The sequence below is a fragment of the Acanthisitta chloris genome, unplaced genomic scaffold (genome assembly GCF_000695815.1).
Source record: "Acanthisitta chloris isolate BGI_N310 unplaced genomic scaffold, ASM69581v1 scaffold6688, whole genome shotgun sequence".
Lineage (NCBI taxonomy): Eukaryota > Metazoa > Chordata > Aves > Passeriformes > Acanthisittidae > Acanthisitta > Acanthisitta chloris.
The window spans coordinates 13,012-24,964 of record NW_008688597.1 but is presented as its reverse complement, the minus strand read 5'-3'; the positions used below and the strand labels follow the sequence as shown (position 1 = coordinate 24,964).

Here is an 11,953-nt window from a genome sequence, read left to right as displayed (position 1 = left end):
TTAATCTTCTTTACTTCAGGAAACAATTTTGGCACTGCAAGAAGTTGAGTGTACACGTGTGTGTGTGTCTTCCTAAAGGAGATGGGAAACTACCTGTTACTCAAACCTCTCTTTTGTTCCTTTTCCTTTTGCAGAAAAAGCAGCAAGTCATTCAGTGACTAACTAAGGTCTCTGTTCTCATGATTTATCTGATTTACTTCTGGAGCCATGGATGAATACAACCGCTTTGTGGACTGGGACAAAATGGATGTGAGTGCCCAGAGCCAGGACACGAAGGAGCTCACCTGCACAGAGTTCCAGGAGCTGAAGCAGCTGGCCAGGCAGGGCTACTGGGCCAAGAACCACTCTCTGAGAGCCAAAGTGTACCACAAACTGATCAGCAACATCCCATGTCGCACGGTGACCCCAGATGCAAACGTGTACCGCGACATCGTCATGAAGATCGTTGGGAAACGCAGCAGCAGTTCCCTTCCTCTTCCAGAGTTTGTGGACAACAGCCTGGTGCCCACGTACTGCCTGAACGCCGAGGGCATCGGGGCTGTCAGGAAGATCATCCTGTGCATTGCAAACCAGTTCCCAGACATCTCCTTCTGCCCCGCGCTGCCCTCGGTGACCGCTCTGCTCCTGCACTACAGCAAAGACGAGGCCGAGTGCTTTGAGCAGGTCTGTCGCATCCTGGCTTGCAACGACCCCTCCAAGAGGCTCATTGACCAGACCTTCCTGGCCTTTGAGTCCTCCTGCATGACCTTTGGTGATCTGGTGAACAAGTACTGCCAGGCAGCCCACAAGCTGATGGTGGCCGTGTCTGAGGATGTGCTGGAGGTGTACTCGGACTGGCAGCGGTGGCTCTTTGGAGAGCTGCCCATGGTGTACGTCGCGCGGGTCTTCGACGTCTTCCTGGTGGAAGGTTACAAAGTTCTCTACCGCGTCGCGTTGGCTCTGCTCAAATTCTTTCACAAAGTCCGAGCTGGGCAACCCATGGAGTCTGACAGCATCCAGCAGGACATCCGCAGCTTCGTGAGGGACATCGCCAAGTCGGTGTCTCCGGAGAGGCTGCTGGAAAAAGCCTTCTCCATCCGCCTCTTCTCTCGGAAGGAGATCCAGCTGCTGCAGATGGCCAACGAGAAGGCTTTGCAGCAGAAGGGCATCACAGTCAAGCAGAAAAGGTAGGGCTCACCACAGGGAGCCTGAGCCATCTCCTGAGCTCTCCCAGCGTGTGGAGCAGTCAGGCAGCCCTTGGTGGGGAAGCTCCACTGGTGCCTGCAGGTGTCTCTGCAGCAAGCCCAAATTTGAGCATTGCTGGGATTGTAGTGGAAAGTGTAATTGAAGTCCCTGAAACAGTGTCCCCAGGAACTGGAAAGTGTAATTGAAGTCCCTGAAACTTCTCAGTGTCCCCAGGAATAGTTGTGCTGGGAGTTTGCCTTAGTTTGGATCCCAGTGTGGGCAGATGTGGGTGAAGGAGCAGTGAGCTGTTCTCCAGGGCTCCAGAGGATACCAGTGAGTTCTCTTCTCCAGGTGTGTTTGGCCTGTGCAAGGAGATAATGAATTATTTTCCAATCACATAACAAAAAAGGGGGGGAAAATAGAACAAGAAATGTTTTAACCTGTCTAATTGTTTTTCTTGTGCTTGGTGACTCAGATCAAACCTTGCTTTGTTTCTCTCCAGGCTCCTTTCACTCACTTTGTCGTGGATGTAGGAAGTCACTGATCTTTTCTATCTTTTTTTTTTTGTCTTTCTCCCTGTACGTTCTCCTTCTGTCCATTCCATCCCACTGCACCCCTCCTGTCTGCAGTCTTACATCTCCCAAAAGGTAGGTTAAAACACTTGAGCCTTTGCACTTTGCTCATTTCTCCTCTCTTTGACTGGTTGTTTGTTCCAAGGCTGTTGTCACTGCTAACGTTGGGGCAGAAGTAGGGCAGCAATTGGAGCATCCTATTGCTGTGCCACATCTCCTGAATATACTCCTGCAAAGTTAGTTCAAAGCACCTGCAAAACTGTAAGAGAAGGGACTGTGGACCCAAGGAGTCAGCATAGCATCTCACACAGCAATACAGCTGTGTTTTCCAGAGTGGAAGGGTAATGTGCTCAGTGGGTTATGGAAATGGCTATAAAGAACCATTACGATATTGGTCCTTTCTACACTGGAAGAAAAAAGTATTATTTTTTTAAAAACATCTCAAATAACATGTTTTCAGAGCTGTTGGGTATCATCCCACATCCAAACCTGGTATATGCTGTCACATTAGATGCAAGGCATACTCAGCTTCTTCTTTGCAAGCTTTCTGCAGTTAATTGGAAAGATTTTGGACTGAACCCAACTTGGCACACTCCTAAAAGTGACCTGTCTCTACTCATACTACATCCTATTTATTTTTAAGTAGGTTGGGGTGGGTTTTTTTTAGTGGCAAGAAGACAAGACTCTTACTGTGTCAAGGAGGTCAGAGTTACTCAGCCATAGAGCATTAATGGTTAATGAAGTCATTCATCAAGTCTTGGCCTGAAAAGTAAATCTTAAAGAACAAACCCTGGTGGATTGTGATACCTGATAAGCAGACAACTTGGAAAGGAGAAAGGCTGCCCTGTGAGTATTAAATACCACAGGTGTTTGGGTTTAAATCCATGCCTTTCAGAGTCCTCTGGCCTTGCTGCAGGTGCCCTGAGTTAACTTTAATGAGTGATACACACTAACATTTGTACTAATTTTTCAAACCATAGTTGGAATTAACTTCCTCATGTTTTCATGTATGAGAGAACATCTTAAGAGACTTACCAAAACATATTTCCTACCATAAGTTCTGTGCTGAGGATTTTACCTCTAATCAATCAGCAGGCTGTTCATTCCAGCCAAGGAAATCTTCAGCATCTGTGTGTTATTTCACTGCAGTTAGATAGTTCTAAAAGCATCAGAAAGCCTTGATTTCTGCTTGGAAGCACACAGTTTGGGTTTGAGGGGAGTTAGGTCTCTAGGTTTGATATTTGCTACTAACTCTTAGCCTATTTAGCATCACTTTTCCTCCAGAAATTCAGTCTAATAGACTAGTTGACTTCCCTGAATAATTTTTAATTACTTAGATGTGAAAAAAAACCATCTAATTTCTGCTGAACTGAAACTAAGGCTTTGTCTCTCAGCTCTGTTCCGTAGTGCCACCAGTTTTAGCTGCAGACCAGACAGGATCCGGAGGGTGAGACCTAAAGTAAGATTCTGGAGCTGTGGGTTCAAGGCTTGGCTCATTCTTCATCTCAGTGGATCTCTCCTGTGCCTTAGCTTGCTGTTTACAAACACAAATATGTCCCTAGTCAGTGATACTGTAAGTTTTAAACCCATTAATAGTTGCAGCTTGCCTCAGTAGGTGTCCATGTAAGCTCCTTGCTCATTAAATAATGCAGAGCAGCAATGCAAGGAATCATTTGGTTCGTTTTGCTAGAGGAAGCAATAATTTGAATAATTTTCAAGTGACCTAAGGAGTTGCTTCGTTAGAAATGCTGGCACTAAGGCAGCTACAGTAGGTTTCAGAAAGCAGTTCCAGTGTCTCCAACGAGTCCTGCTCTGAAGCACAATGCAAATGCTGCTAATTTTTTTGTTACTTGAAGCATGAAAAAGAATAAAAAATTAAAGTTTGTTATATGGAGTGAGAGAAGCTACCCAGACACATGCAGATGAGCAGGATTATGAGCCTCTTGATGTGTAATTGTCCAAAAAAACTCCACCAGAAGCAGGCTAATACTTGCATCTGAACCCTTGCATGCAGAGCAAACTGATAAAGCTTCATTTAACTCCTGCCTGCCCAGTGATCCAGGATCTTGTGTCCTGGGCTGTGTCCCTTGCATTTGAAGTCTTTAACATTGGCTGTGGATGCAATAACACATTTAGTCCCTGGCTCTGGGTAATGTGCTTGTTTAATCTGGGAAGTGAAGGCTGGTTAAGGTGATGATGATTGTTACCTTCAAGTGTTAAAAGCCATGAATCAATCCTTATAACTGAGCTCTCGGGGGGGCATGGGGATTTCTTTCCCAGTGTCAGTGTCTAGCATTCCTTCATGTTCCCAGGCTTCATCTGTAACCATGATCCCAGGAACTTCTTTGGTTCTTAATGAAGTGGAAGTCATTGGTAATGACATGTTTCCAAGAGCTGGATCTTTTCAAAAGCTTCAAATATTTCCCTTGGATTAAAATTGCTTAGCCTGGTAATATTGATTCCTCTAAGGTTTCTGAGGGTTTTAGGAATTCTCTAATCCCATGATATGGGCAGAACCTCAGAGCAGGGCAAACTGTTATCCCTTCCTTTCAGATCCTGACTGTTTCTTTAGGTGTTCTGTTCTCTGTGCCAGTGAGACTGTCTCAAACAGCAAATACAATTTGTGCCATTAAGGTCATGGTCATCCTCACTGGCTCACCTCGCTGTCCTCTGTGGATAAAGGTGCAGGGCACAGCTGCCATCCAGAGGAATAGTTCCAGGTATTCCATTCAGGCCAAATCACTGAGGATTATGTTAAACTGCAGTAGTTGGTTACCTTCACTAGGTCATGGCCTTCTAATCCCGTGGGCTGGAGCTTTGAATAATATCATATCCACTGAGTCTGTTAGTGTTCAGCTGTCTTTGCCTGTTACAATCCAGTAATGTTATTGCTTCTTAATAATTTGTGTTGTATTTCTCAGGCAGAATGTGCACTTGGCAGTTCATGCTGAGAACTTCAAGTCAGAAATTGTCAGTGTGAAAGAGATGAGAGATATCTGGTCATGGATCCCAGAGCGATTTGCACTGTGCCAGCCCCTTCTGCTTTTTACCACCTTGGAACATGGCTGTAGTCTGAGCAGGTAAGGAAAACCTTCCTCTCTCTTCTCTACTGCAAGGCAAAAAGGAGCAACTGGTGAAGTGTTTGCTGGACTGAAAGGAGTTAGTCAGAACTTGATCCAAACAATGTTGTTAGCGATGGGATGTAAATGGGACAAGTTCCTGTTGCCTACAGCATTTGACTGGGATATTTCCTGTGCCAGAACAGGGCAAGTCATTTTAAACTGTCTAAGACCAATTGGAAAAGTCAAACTTGGATCAGTTCATGGATTATGCTGGTCTGAGACTGGTTCATTCCCCACTAGGTTGACTGGTTTAACTCAGTGGCTGCTCTACAGGCACTTTTGATAGATAACCACGTTCAAACTGATCCAAGGCATGAGGGAATGGGAAACTGGAGATTCCTTTACCTATGAATCTGATTTATCTTTTTTAAGTGGAATAAACTAGATATGAGTTCTGCTTGCACTTAACACAGAAAACAATAACTATAGCTCCTGATAACAACTTTGTCATCAGCAGTTGAGGTACTGAGGTGGGGAGTGATCTGCTCTCTCAGCCTCACAAACCTGTGAGGAAAAGCAAAAGCAAACAAAGAGAATGCATCATAATTAGCTTCTGTGCAGACCTAACACCCTCCAGACACAGCCACCAGTCCCCTGGATTGTTTTACAGTCCTTTAGGTTGTTTTAATTCAAAGTGCTATAAAATGCTGCTGTTGAGGTAGGTAGGCTCCTAGTTATCCTGCAGAGACATAAACAACTGCACAGGGGCCTGAGTAGAGAACAACTGCTTGATTATATTTGTTCACACTCAGCTGTATTATTTACATGGACTGCAGAAAGCATTTACAGGAATATTCTTAGTCTTCAGATGGTTTTTTTGCCATAGCATCAGCTGGAGGAGGAGACAGTGCCTGATGTTGAGGAGGAAGGAAGCTGCAGTTGGTGGTAGTTGAGTGCTCATTTTTGTGTGCTCTGCACTTCAGGTTCTATTCCCACAGTGAGGGACACGAACCAACTCTTCTCCTCATCAAGACCACAGCAAAAGAGGTGAGTGAGGTGAAAGACAAGGGGTTAAATTAGGTTTTGGGCAATGTATAATGCTGTATTGCAACACACAACAGTTTGTAAGGAAATGAAGAAGGAGGGATCTGAAGTTGCTTAGGGTTTGGGTTTTTTTAAACAATCCATGCTTTAAATTATTCCATTTGTTGATTATGAGACTGCATACTTGGGTAAATCTTGTAAACCAGGTCTTGGTCAGCTGCTCTTTCTCTTGTAAGTAGTGTGGGAGGATGGACTAGAGTAACTCAGTTTGCTCTTGGGCAGACTCTGAATTGCAGAATCAGAGGGACAGGATGGTAATTATGTGAAGAAACTCATGATTCATAGAAGATATTTTAATTTTCTCCAGGATATGAGGAGAGAAAGTAGCAGAATTTAAATGATATGAATAATACTGGAGAAGATTATGTGGGGAAAAAAGCTATAGCTTCATCTCCTTCTTGATTGGGGGGGGAATAAGCTAAGGAAGCTCTGAGAACCTGGGGAGGAGAGCACACAGGTGCCTTATCTCTGCTCTCTTTGCTTGACAATTTGGACAGCATAATGTGAAAACTGCAACATTGGCTTCATCTCATGCTTGTTTAAAAAAAACAATACATAAAACATGAATTCTTCCCAGAACCTCCCCAGGAGGGCACACAGCTGCTTCCTGAGGGGGTGTTGGTTGTCTGTGCCACTGTGAGTGACTTCTGAATACTCTGCCTCTAACATGAAGCTGTCATTTCAGTCTGTGGGTTTGTATTCCTGCAGGATGACTGTCCATGAACAGTTCTGTGTTACCAAAACTGTTCTTCCTGTTTCTGCAGGGGGGACACTTTCATCTCATTCTTGGAGCTTTGTTGCTTGGTCTGTGTCCACTTGGCAGGGATGTGTATTGCTGGTAGTGAGGAATCCTTGTGGTGCAAGCAGAAGGTTCCAGAGAGCAGCTCAGCCCTCTGAGGGTGTTTCTCTGTATAGGAGACCACTGAGCCCATGGCTGCTCTAAATATCTGAGCTAGTTCAGTGCTGGCTTAGCTAAGCTGGTTTTAGCCTACACTTTGAAATTTGAGAAAGGCACCAAGGTCACTGTCTGTGACCAGAAAATATTCAGGCAGAGCTGCTCATACTCTAACTTGGGACAGCACTTTCGCTTTGGACACCAAAGTGAGGCAGTGGGAGTCAGCCTGTACAGGTGTGGAGTGATTTGTGTTTTGATACCTGGACTTCTGTTGGAACTTTTCTCCCTTAAAGCCTCATAGATGTGAAATAATTGATGAAACTCTGGGTTTAAGGGTAACCCCAGATGGATTAAAGCAGTTTAAATCTATCTTTAGATATAAGTACTTGTGCTGCTTTAATCCACTGCTATAGAGATCCTGAAACTCAAACTGAATCAAAGCCTGCAGTTCTGGCCTCTGAGATGTTGTATCAATGGGTTTAACACACTTTCTCCTTCAATGGGAGGCCTGACCATGCTGTCTGTGCTAGGTCTGTGGGGCTTATCTGTCCACCGACTGGAGCGAGCGCCGGCGAGGAGGGAACAAGCTGAGTTTCTTTGGCACTGGGGAGTGCTTTGTCTTTAGGGTGAGTAAAATGTTATTGTTGCTGCCCAGTAGCAAGTCAGAACCACTGTACTGGTTAACTGTCTCTTCCCTTCCCCTTAAAGAGTCTAGATTCCATGCCCTCCTGGTTTATAAAGTTCATTGAACTGTGGAAGAGAAAGTTTTTCTTCTCAGCTTTGCAGTGACCCTTTTTCTCCCCTTGTACAGAACTTTTCTTAAAAGCTCAGAGAATAGTCAGGGTTGGAAATGACCTTTAAGGTCACCAAGTCCAGTTGCCAATCCAGCACCACCACCATGTTCATCACTAAATCCTGTCCCTAAGTGCCACATCCACACACTTTTTTAGCACTTCAGGGATGGTGACTCCACCACTGCCCTGGGCAGCTTGTCCCAGTGCCTGACAACCCTTTCAGTGAAGAAATTTCCCAACATCCAACCTAAACCTTCCCTGGCACTACTTGAGGCCATTTCCTCTTGTCTCTCACTTGTTACCTGGGAGAAGAGATCAACCCCCACCAGGCTCCAATCTCTTGTCAGGGAGTTGTAGAGAAAGATGGTGGGGAATGAGAGATGATGTAGAGAGAGATATAATCAGGGGATTCAGAAAACACTGCATCATTTCTTCAGTCAGCTAAAAAGCAAAGGTATGAAGAAAGAAAATAACACCTGGCCAAGAAGACAGGTTGATTCAGTCTTCACTGCTGGCTGTGCAGGTGGAGGCTGAGGGTGGAATGTTCTCTGCTGAGCTCTGTGTAGTGTCTTTGCAGTAACTCTGCCCTTCTCTGTCCCTCTGCAGCTGCAGCCAGAAGTACAACGCTATGAGTGGGTGATCATAAAACACCCAGAACTGGCCACAGCTGGTTCAGAGCCAGGAAACCATTCCTCACCAGCATCCAGCAGCCTCTCCTCCAGCAGCATCCCCTCAAACCCCTCAGATCGCCTTTCTCCCTTCCTGGCAGCTCGGCACTTCAACCTGCCCTCCAAAACAGCCTCCATGTTCATGGCTGGCAGCAGTGAGTGCATCATTATAGGTGAGTCAAGGGGAGAATTGGGCACAGATCACAGAATCAGTGAGGTTGAAAGGGACCACAGTGGGTCATCTGGTCCAACTTGCCTACTCAAGCAAGGTCACCCTAGAGCACATGGCTCAGAGTTGCGTCCAGACAGTTCTTAAATACCTCCAGTGGGATCCTACCTGCTCTTCCCATCCACCTTAGATATATGGTAAACACAGATGACTCTCTGATCTATTTCAGTATCACAACAGTTAGAAATGAAAGTGATATTACTGATATTACCCAACAAATATTTTCTGTGGGAGAACCTGCATACAAGCACTTTAAAGACAGTAACACGTGGCTTTAAGCACAGCCATTCCTTCTTAAAGAAGAACTTTGCACCAAGGCTTTTGAAACACAGAGTAAACTATAAAACATGTTAATTCTCCAGGAACTTTATTGGATCTGTGCTGCTGCTGACTTTGGCAGAAACCTGCTTAGTAAAGTTGTCACATAAATGGGATTTACAAGGAACAGGTCCTTTTCCCAAAAAGCTTTACTTGACACTTGTCAGGAGAGCAAGTGGCCTGTGATTTCCTCTGTAATGTCAAGTGTTGGCCGATTTCCCACCCAGCAGCATGTGTTCCTTGCAAAACCAAATGGTCCCCCCAGGTGAATCTTGGTGACCACAAAACCAGGTCTTCCTGCATAAGAAAGGATTGCTAATCTAATCATGGAATCATTTAGGTTGGAAAAGCCCTCTAAGACCATCAAGTCCAACCATTCCCCCAGCACTGCCAAGACCACCACCATGTCCTCAAGTGCCACATCCATGTAGTTTTTTAATCCCTCTAGGGATGGTGACTCCACCCCTGCCCTGGGCAGCCTGTGCCAGTACCTGCACACCCTTTCCATGAAGAAATTTTCCCTAATATCCAATCTAAACCTCCCCTGGCACAGCTTGAGTCTGTTTCCCTTTGTCCTGTCCCTTGGTTCCTGGGAGCAGAGCTTGACCCCACCTGGCTGCACCTCCTGGCAGGAGTTGTCGAGTGATGTATCTCACCAGTTCTTCTTGTCAGCCTTAGCTGTGAATCTTGACCTAGACCTACAGATAATCAAAATGTTTTTCCCTCTGACATGATTTATAGTGATTTAGAAGATCAAACCAGTGCTGTTACTTACTGATCTTGTTCTTTTCCCAGCTTTGATTTTTAACTGCTAACAGAATTATTTGGTTTTTCTTTCCTGGAGGGAAAATTTGCAGTTGGTAGCTTCCAAGACCCTCCAGCACTGAAAAACAAATCTTAAATACAGTAAATACCTGTATTTTGAGTCAGCCTTCTTGTTCTTACTGGGTTGTATTGCTTTTCTTTATTATCATTAGAAGAAATCATCCAGTTTTGATATTATCATTTAAAACCTATACATTTGATCATACTCTTACACCCACAGACAGCAAGCTATCATCACTGAGGGCTTTGCCATGAGAAAAGCATTTGAGTCTTTGTTTTATTTTGGGTTTGTATAGCCATTTCCTGTGCTAAGAAATGCAGAGACCTCCCCCTCATCCTCTCTTTGTCTCTTCCCAGGAGGAGGTGATGGCCAGGCTCTGTACCTCGACGCAGACCTGAACCACGGGAGAACCAGCCACTGCAACACTTTCAACAACCAACCACTGTGCTCTGAAATCTTCCAGATCTCTGTCCTGGAGGTGTGGGGCTTCAGGGACACCATGAATGGCTGACCTAACTATCATTAATCATCTAGTCTGTCAGTTGTCCTAGGATTCCCAAGGCAAACTCTAATGCAGGAGCCAAGTTAGAACATCTCTCTGCTGGACTCAGTGCTGTTAGACATTCCCAAGTGGTGCACTCGGATGCAGACTTTAGTTGTTTACTCTCATTTTATTTAAGGCAGGTCAAGGTGAAGTAATGTATCTGGTTAACTCCTTGGCTCTTTACCTCTAGAGTTCTGGATTCAGGTCCTGTTATTAGGTAAAAATGAAAATGTGGTGATTTCAGACCCATCCTAGATGGCTACAGGTCTGTATCACAGGTAGGTTTGGAGTTTGCAGTTCCTCAGTGGCACAGTACTGAGCTGTGCTGCAGAGCTCTGAGCCACTGGCACCAGCACCTGGCCTGAGCCAGGAATATCAAGTATCTGCTCACAGGGAACACTGGTGACCTCAGATTTGATGTAGAGCAGTAGTTCATAAAATCATTGCCCTACCATGAGCAGACTTTGTGCAGACAAATCAGTACCATTAAGTTATGAAGCTCTTAATTCACACCAGAACCATGGTTGCTAGTCCTCTCCCTTTACCTGAACCCTTGACACATCCCATGTTTGAGGGAATCTGCCTCTGAGAAAGGCGTCTAGGCTGTACAGTGAGATCTCCAAGGCTTGATTTTGTTTACATTCCTATTCCATATCAGTATGATGACTTCAGACTGACTCGTGTGTCAGGCAGCTGAAAGCCAGAGCATATCTGCAGTGCTCAGAAACATCCCTTTCCTCATCTTTCCTGGGAAAGCTGAAATGGAGCTTTAAATCTGAGAATAACTGTGCTGATACCCCTGTGTGTTTGGAGAATTACACGTATCCCACAAGTGAAGGAAGGAAGGTGGGAGGGAAATCTGGGAGTGGATAGTTTCCCAGGAGAACTCAAGGCAGCACTGGTTTTCCATATCATGTCTTCCCAGTGATGAGATCCTGGAAAAGGTAGCAGTTTTCTGCCAGCGTGTTCTGATAGGGTTTGGGTGATGCACAGAGATTTTTGCTGATTCCTGAGCGCTCCTACAGTTCCCTGCAGCCATGCCCTGTGTGATGTCTGGAGGCAATTCCCCAGTGTCTTTATCCAAAACTTGCACTATCTGCTGTGGAAATTCTCCCACATGAAGCACAAATATCTAAACATCAATGGATAGTCCAGAGCAGACAATAGGATGCTCAAAGCTTCAGTGAGGAGCTCACTGGTAAGATTTACCACAACAGGTAAAATGAAGCAAAAGAGCAATTGCTGATTCTTTTTTTTTCAACAGTTCAATCTAAAAAAATTGCTGTAGACTGGGAGAAATTACTCCTTAATTTAGGAGAAGTTACTGCTACTTAAACTTGAAGTTCATTAAAAGGAAAAATGAATAAGGTTAAAAGCTATGCTGGACAGGGTCACGTTCATACTGAGAGGTCAGAGGGAGTTTTTGGTAGTGTTGCCAGCAGTGACAATACCACGTGGTGTGGTCAAGGGTTGCCTCTTGCAGAATACATGAACAAACTTGGCAAGAATGTGATCTGCTGCTTACAGTGCCATTTTGAGTTTTTGTCAAAGTAACTCTTTGAACTATTTTCCTCTGTGTGCAGAACAGTTTGAGGTGTCTTTTGCTCCAGGTATATTTGCAATTGGATTCTTTCACCTTCTCTGAGAGGCAGCACTGGGCCTCTCTTTCCCCTCCTTCCAACTCAGTGAGGTCTGTCCAACTGTCTTTTCTCAGGTTTACCATAGGCTTGATTGAACTGGGAGAGAGAATTCAGTTCTTCTGATGTATTTTGATGGT

General features: G+C 44.9%; 1 protein-coding gene across 2 annotated transcripts; it reads left to right on the top strand.

Moving 5' to 3' along the window:
• Nucleotides 1-207: 207 nt before the first annotated feature.
• TBC1D24 (TBC1 domain family, member 24) lies at nt 208-10,280 on the top strand. Of its 2 annotated transcripts, XM_009081075.1 has the most exons (7): nt 208-1,166; nt 1,794-1,811; nt 4,658-4,816; nt 5,782-5,845; nt 7,328-7,423; nt 8,198-8,432; nt 9,989-10,280. In XM_009081075.1, exons 1-7 carry the CDS (start codon nt 208-210, stop codon nt 10,141-10,143), a joined length of 1,686 nt encoding a protein of 561 aa, XP_009079323.1. In that variant the 3' UTR covers nt 10,144-10,280. The 2 variants fall into 2 exon arrangements, with proteins under 2 accessions (XP_009079323.1, XP_009079324.1); XM_009081076.1 differs by lacking the exon at nt 1,794-1,811.
• The last annotated feature ends 1,673 nt before the right edge of the window (nt 10,281-11,953 follow it).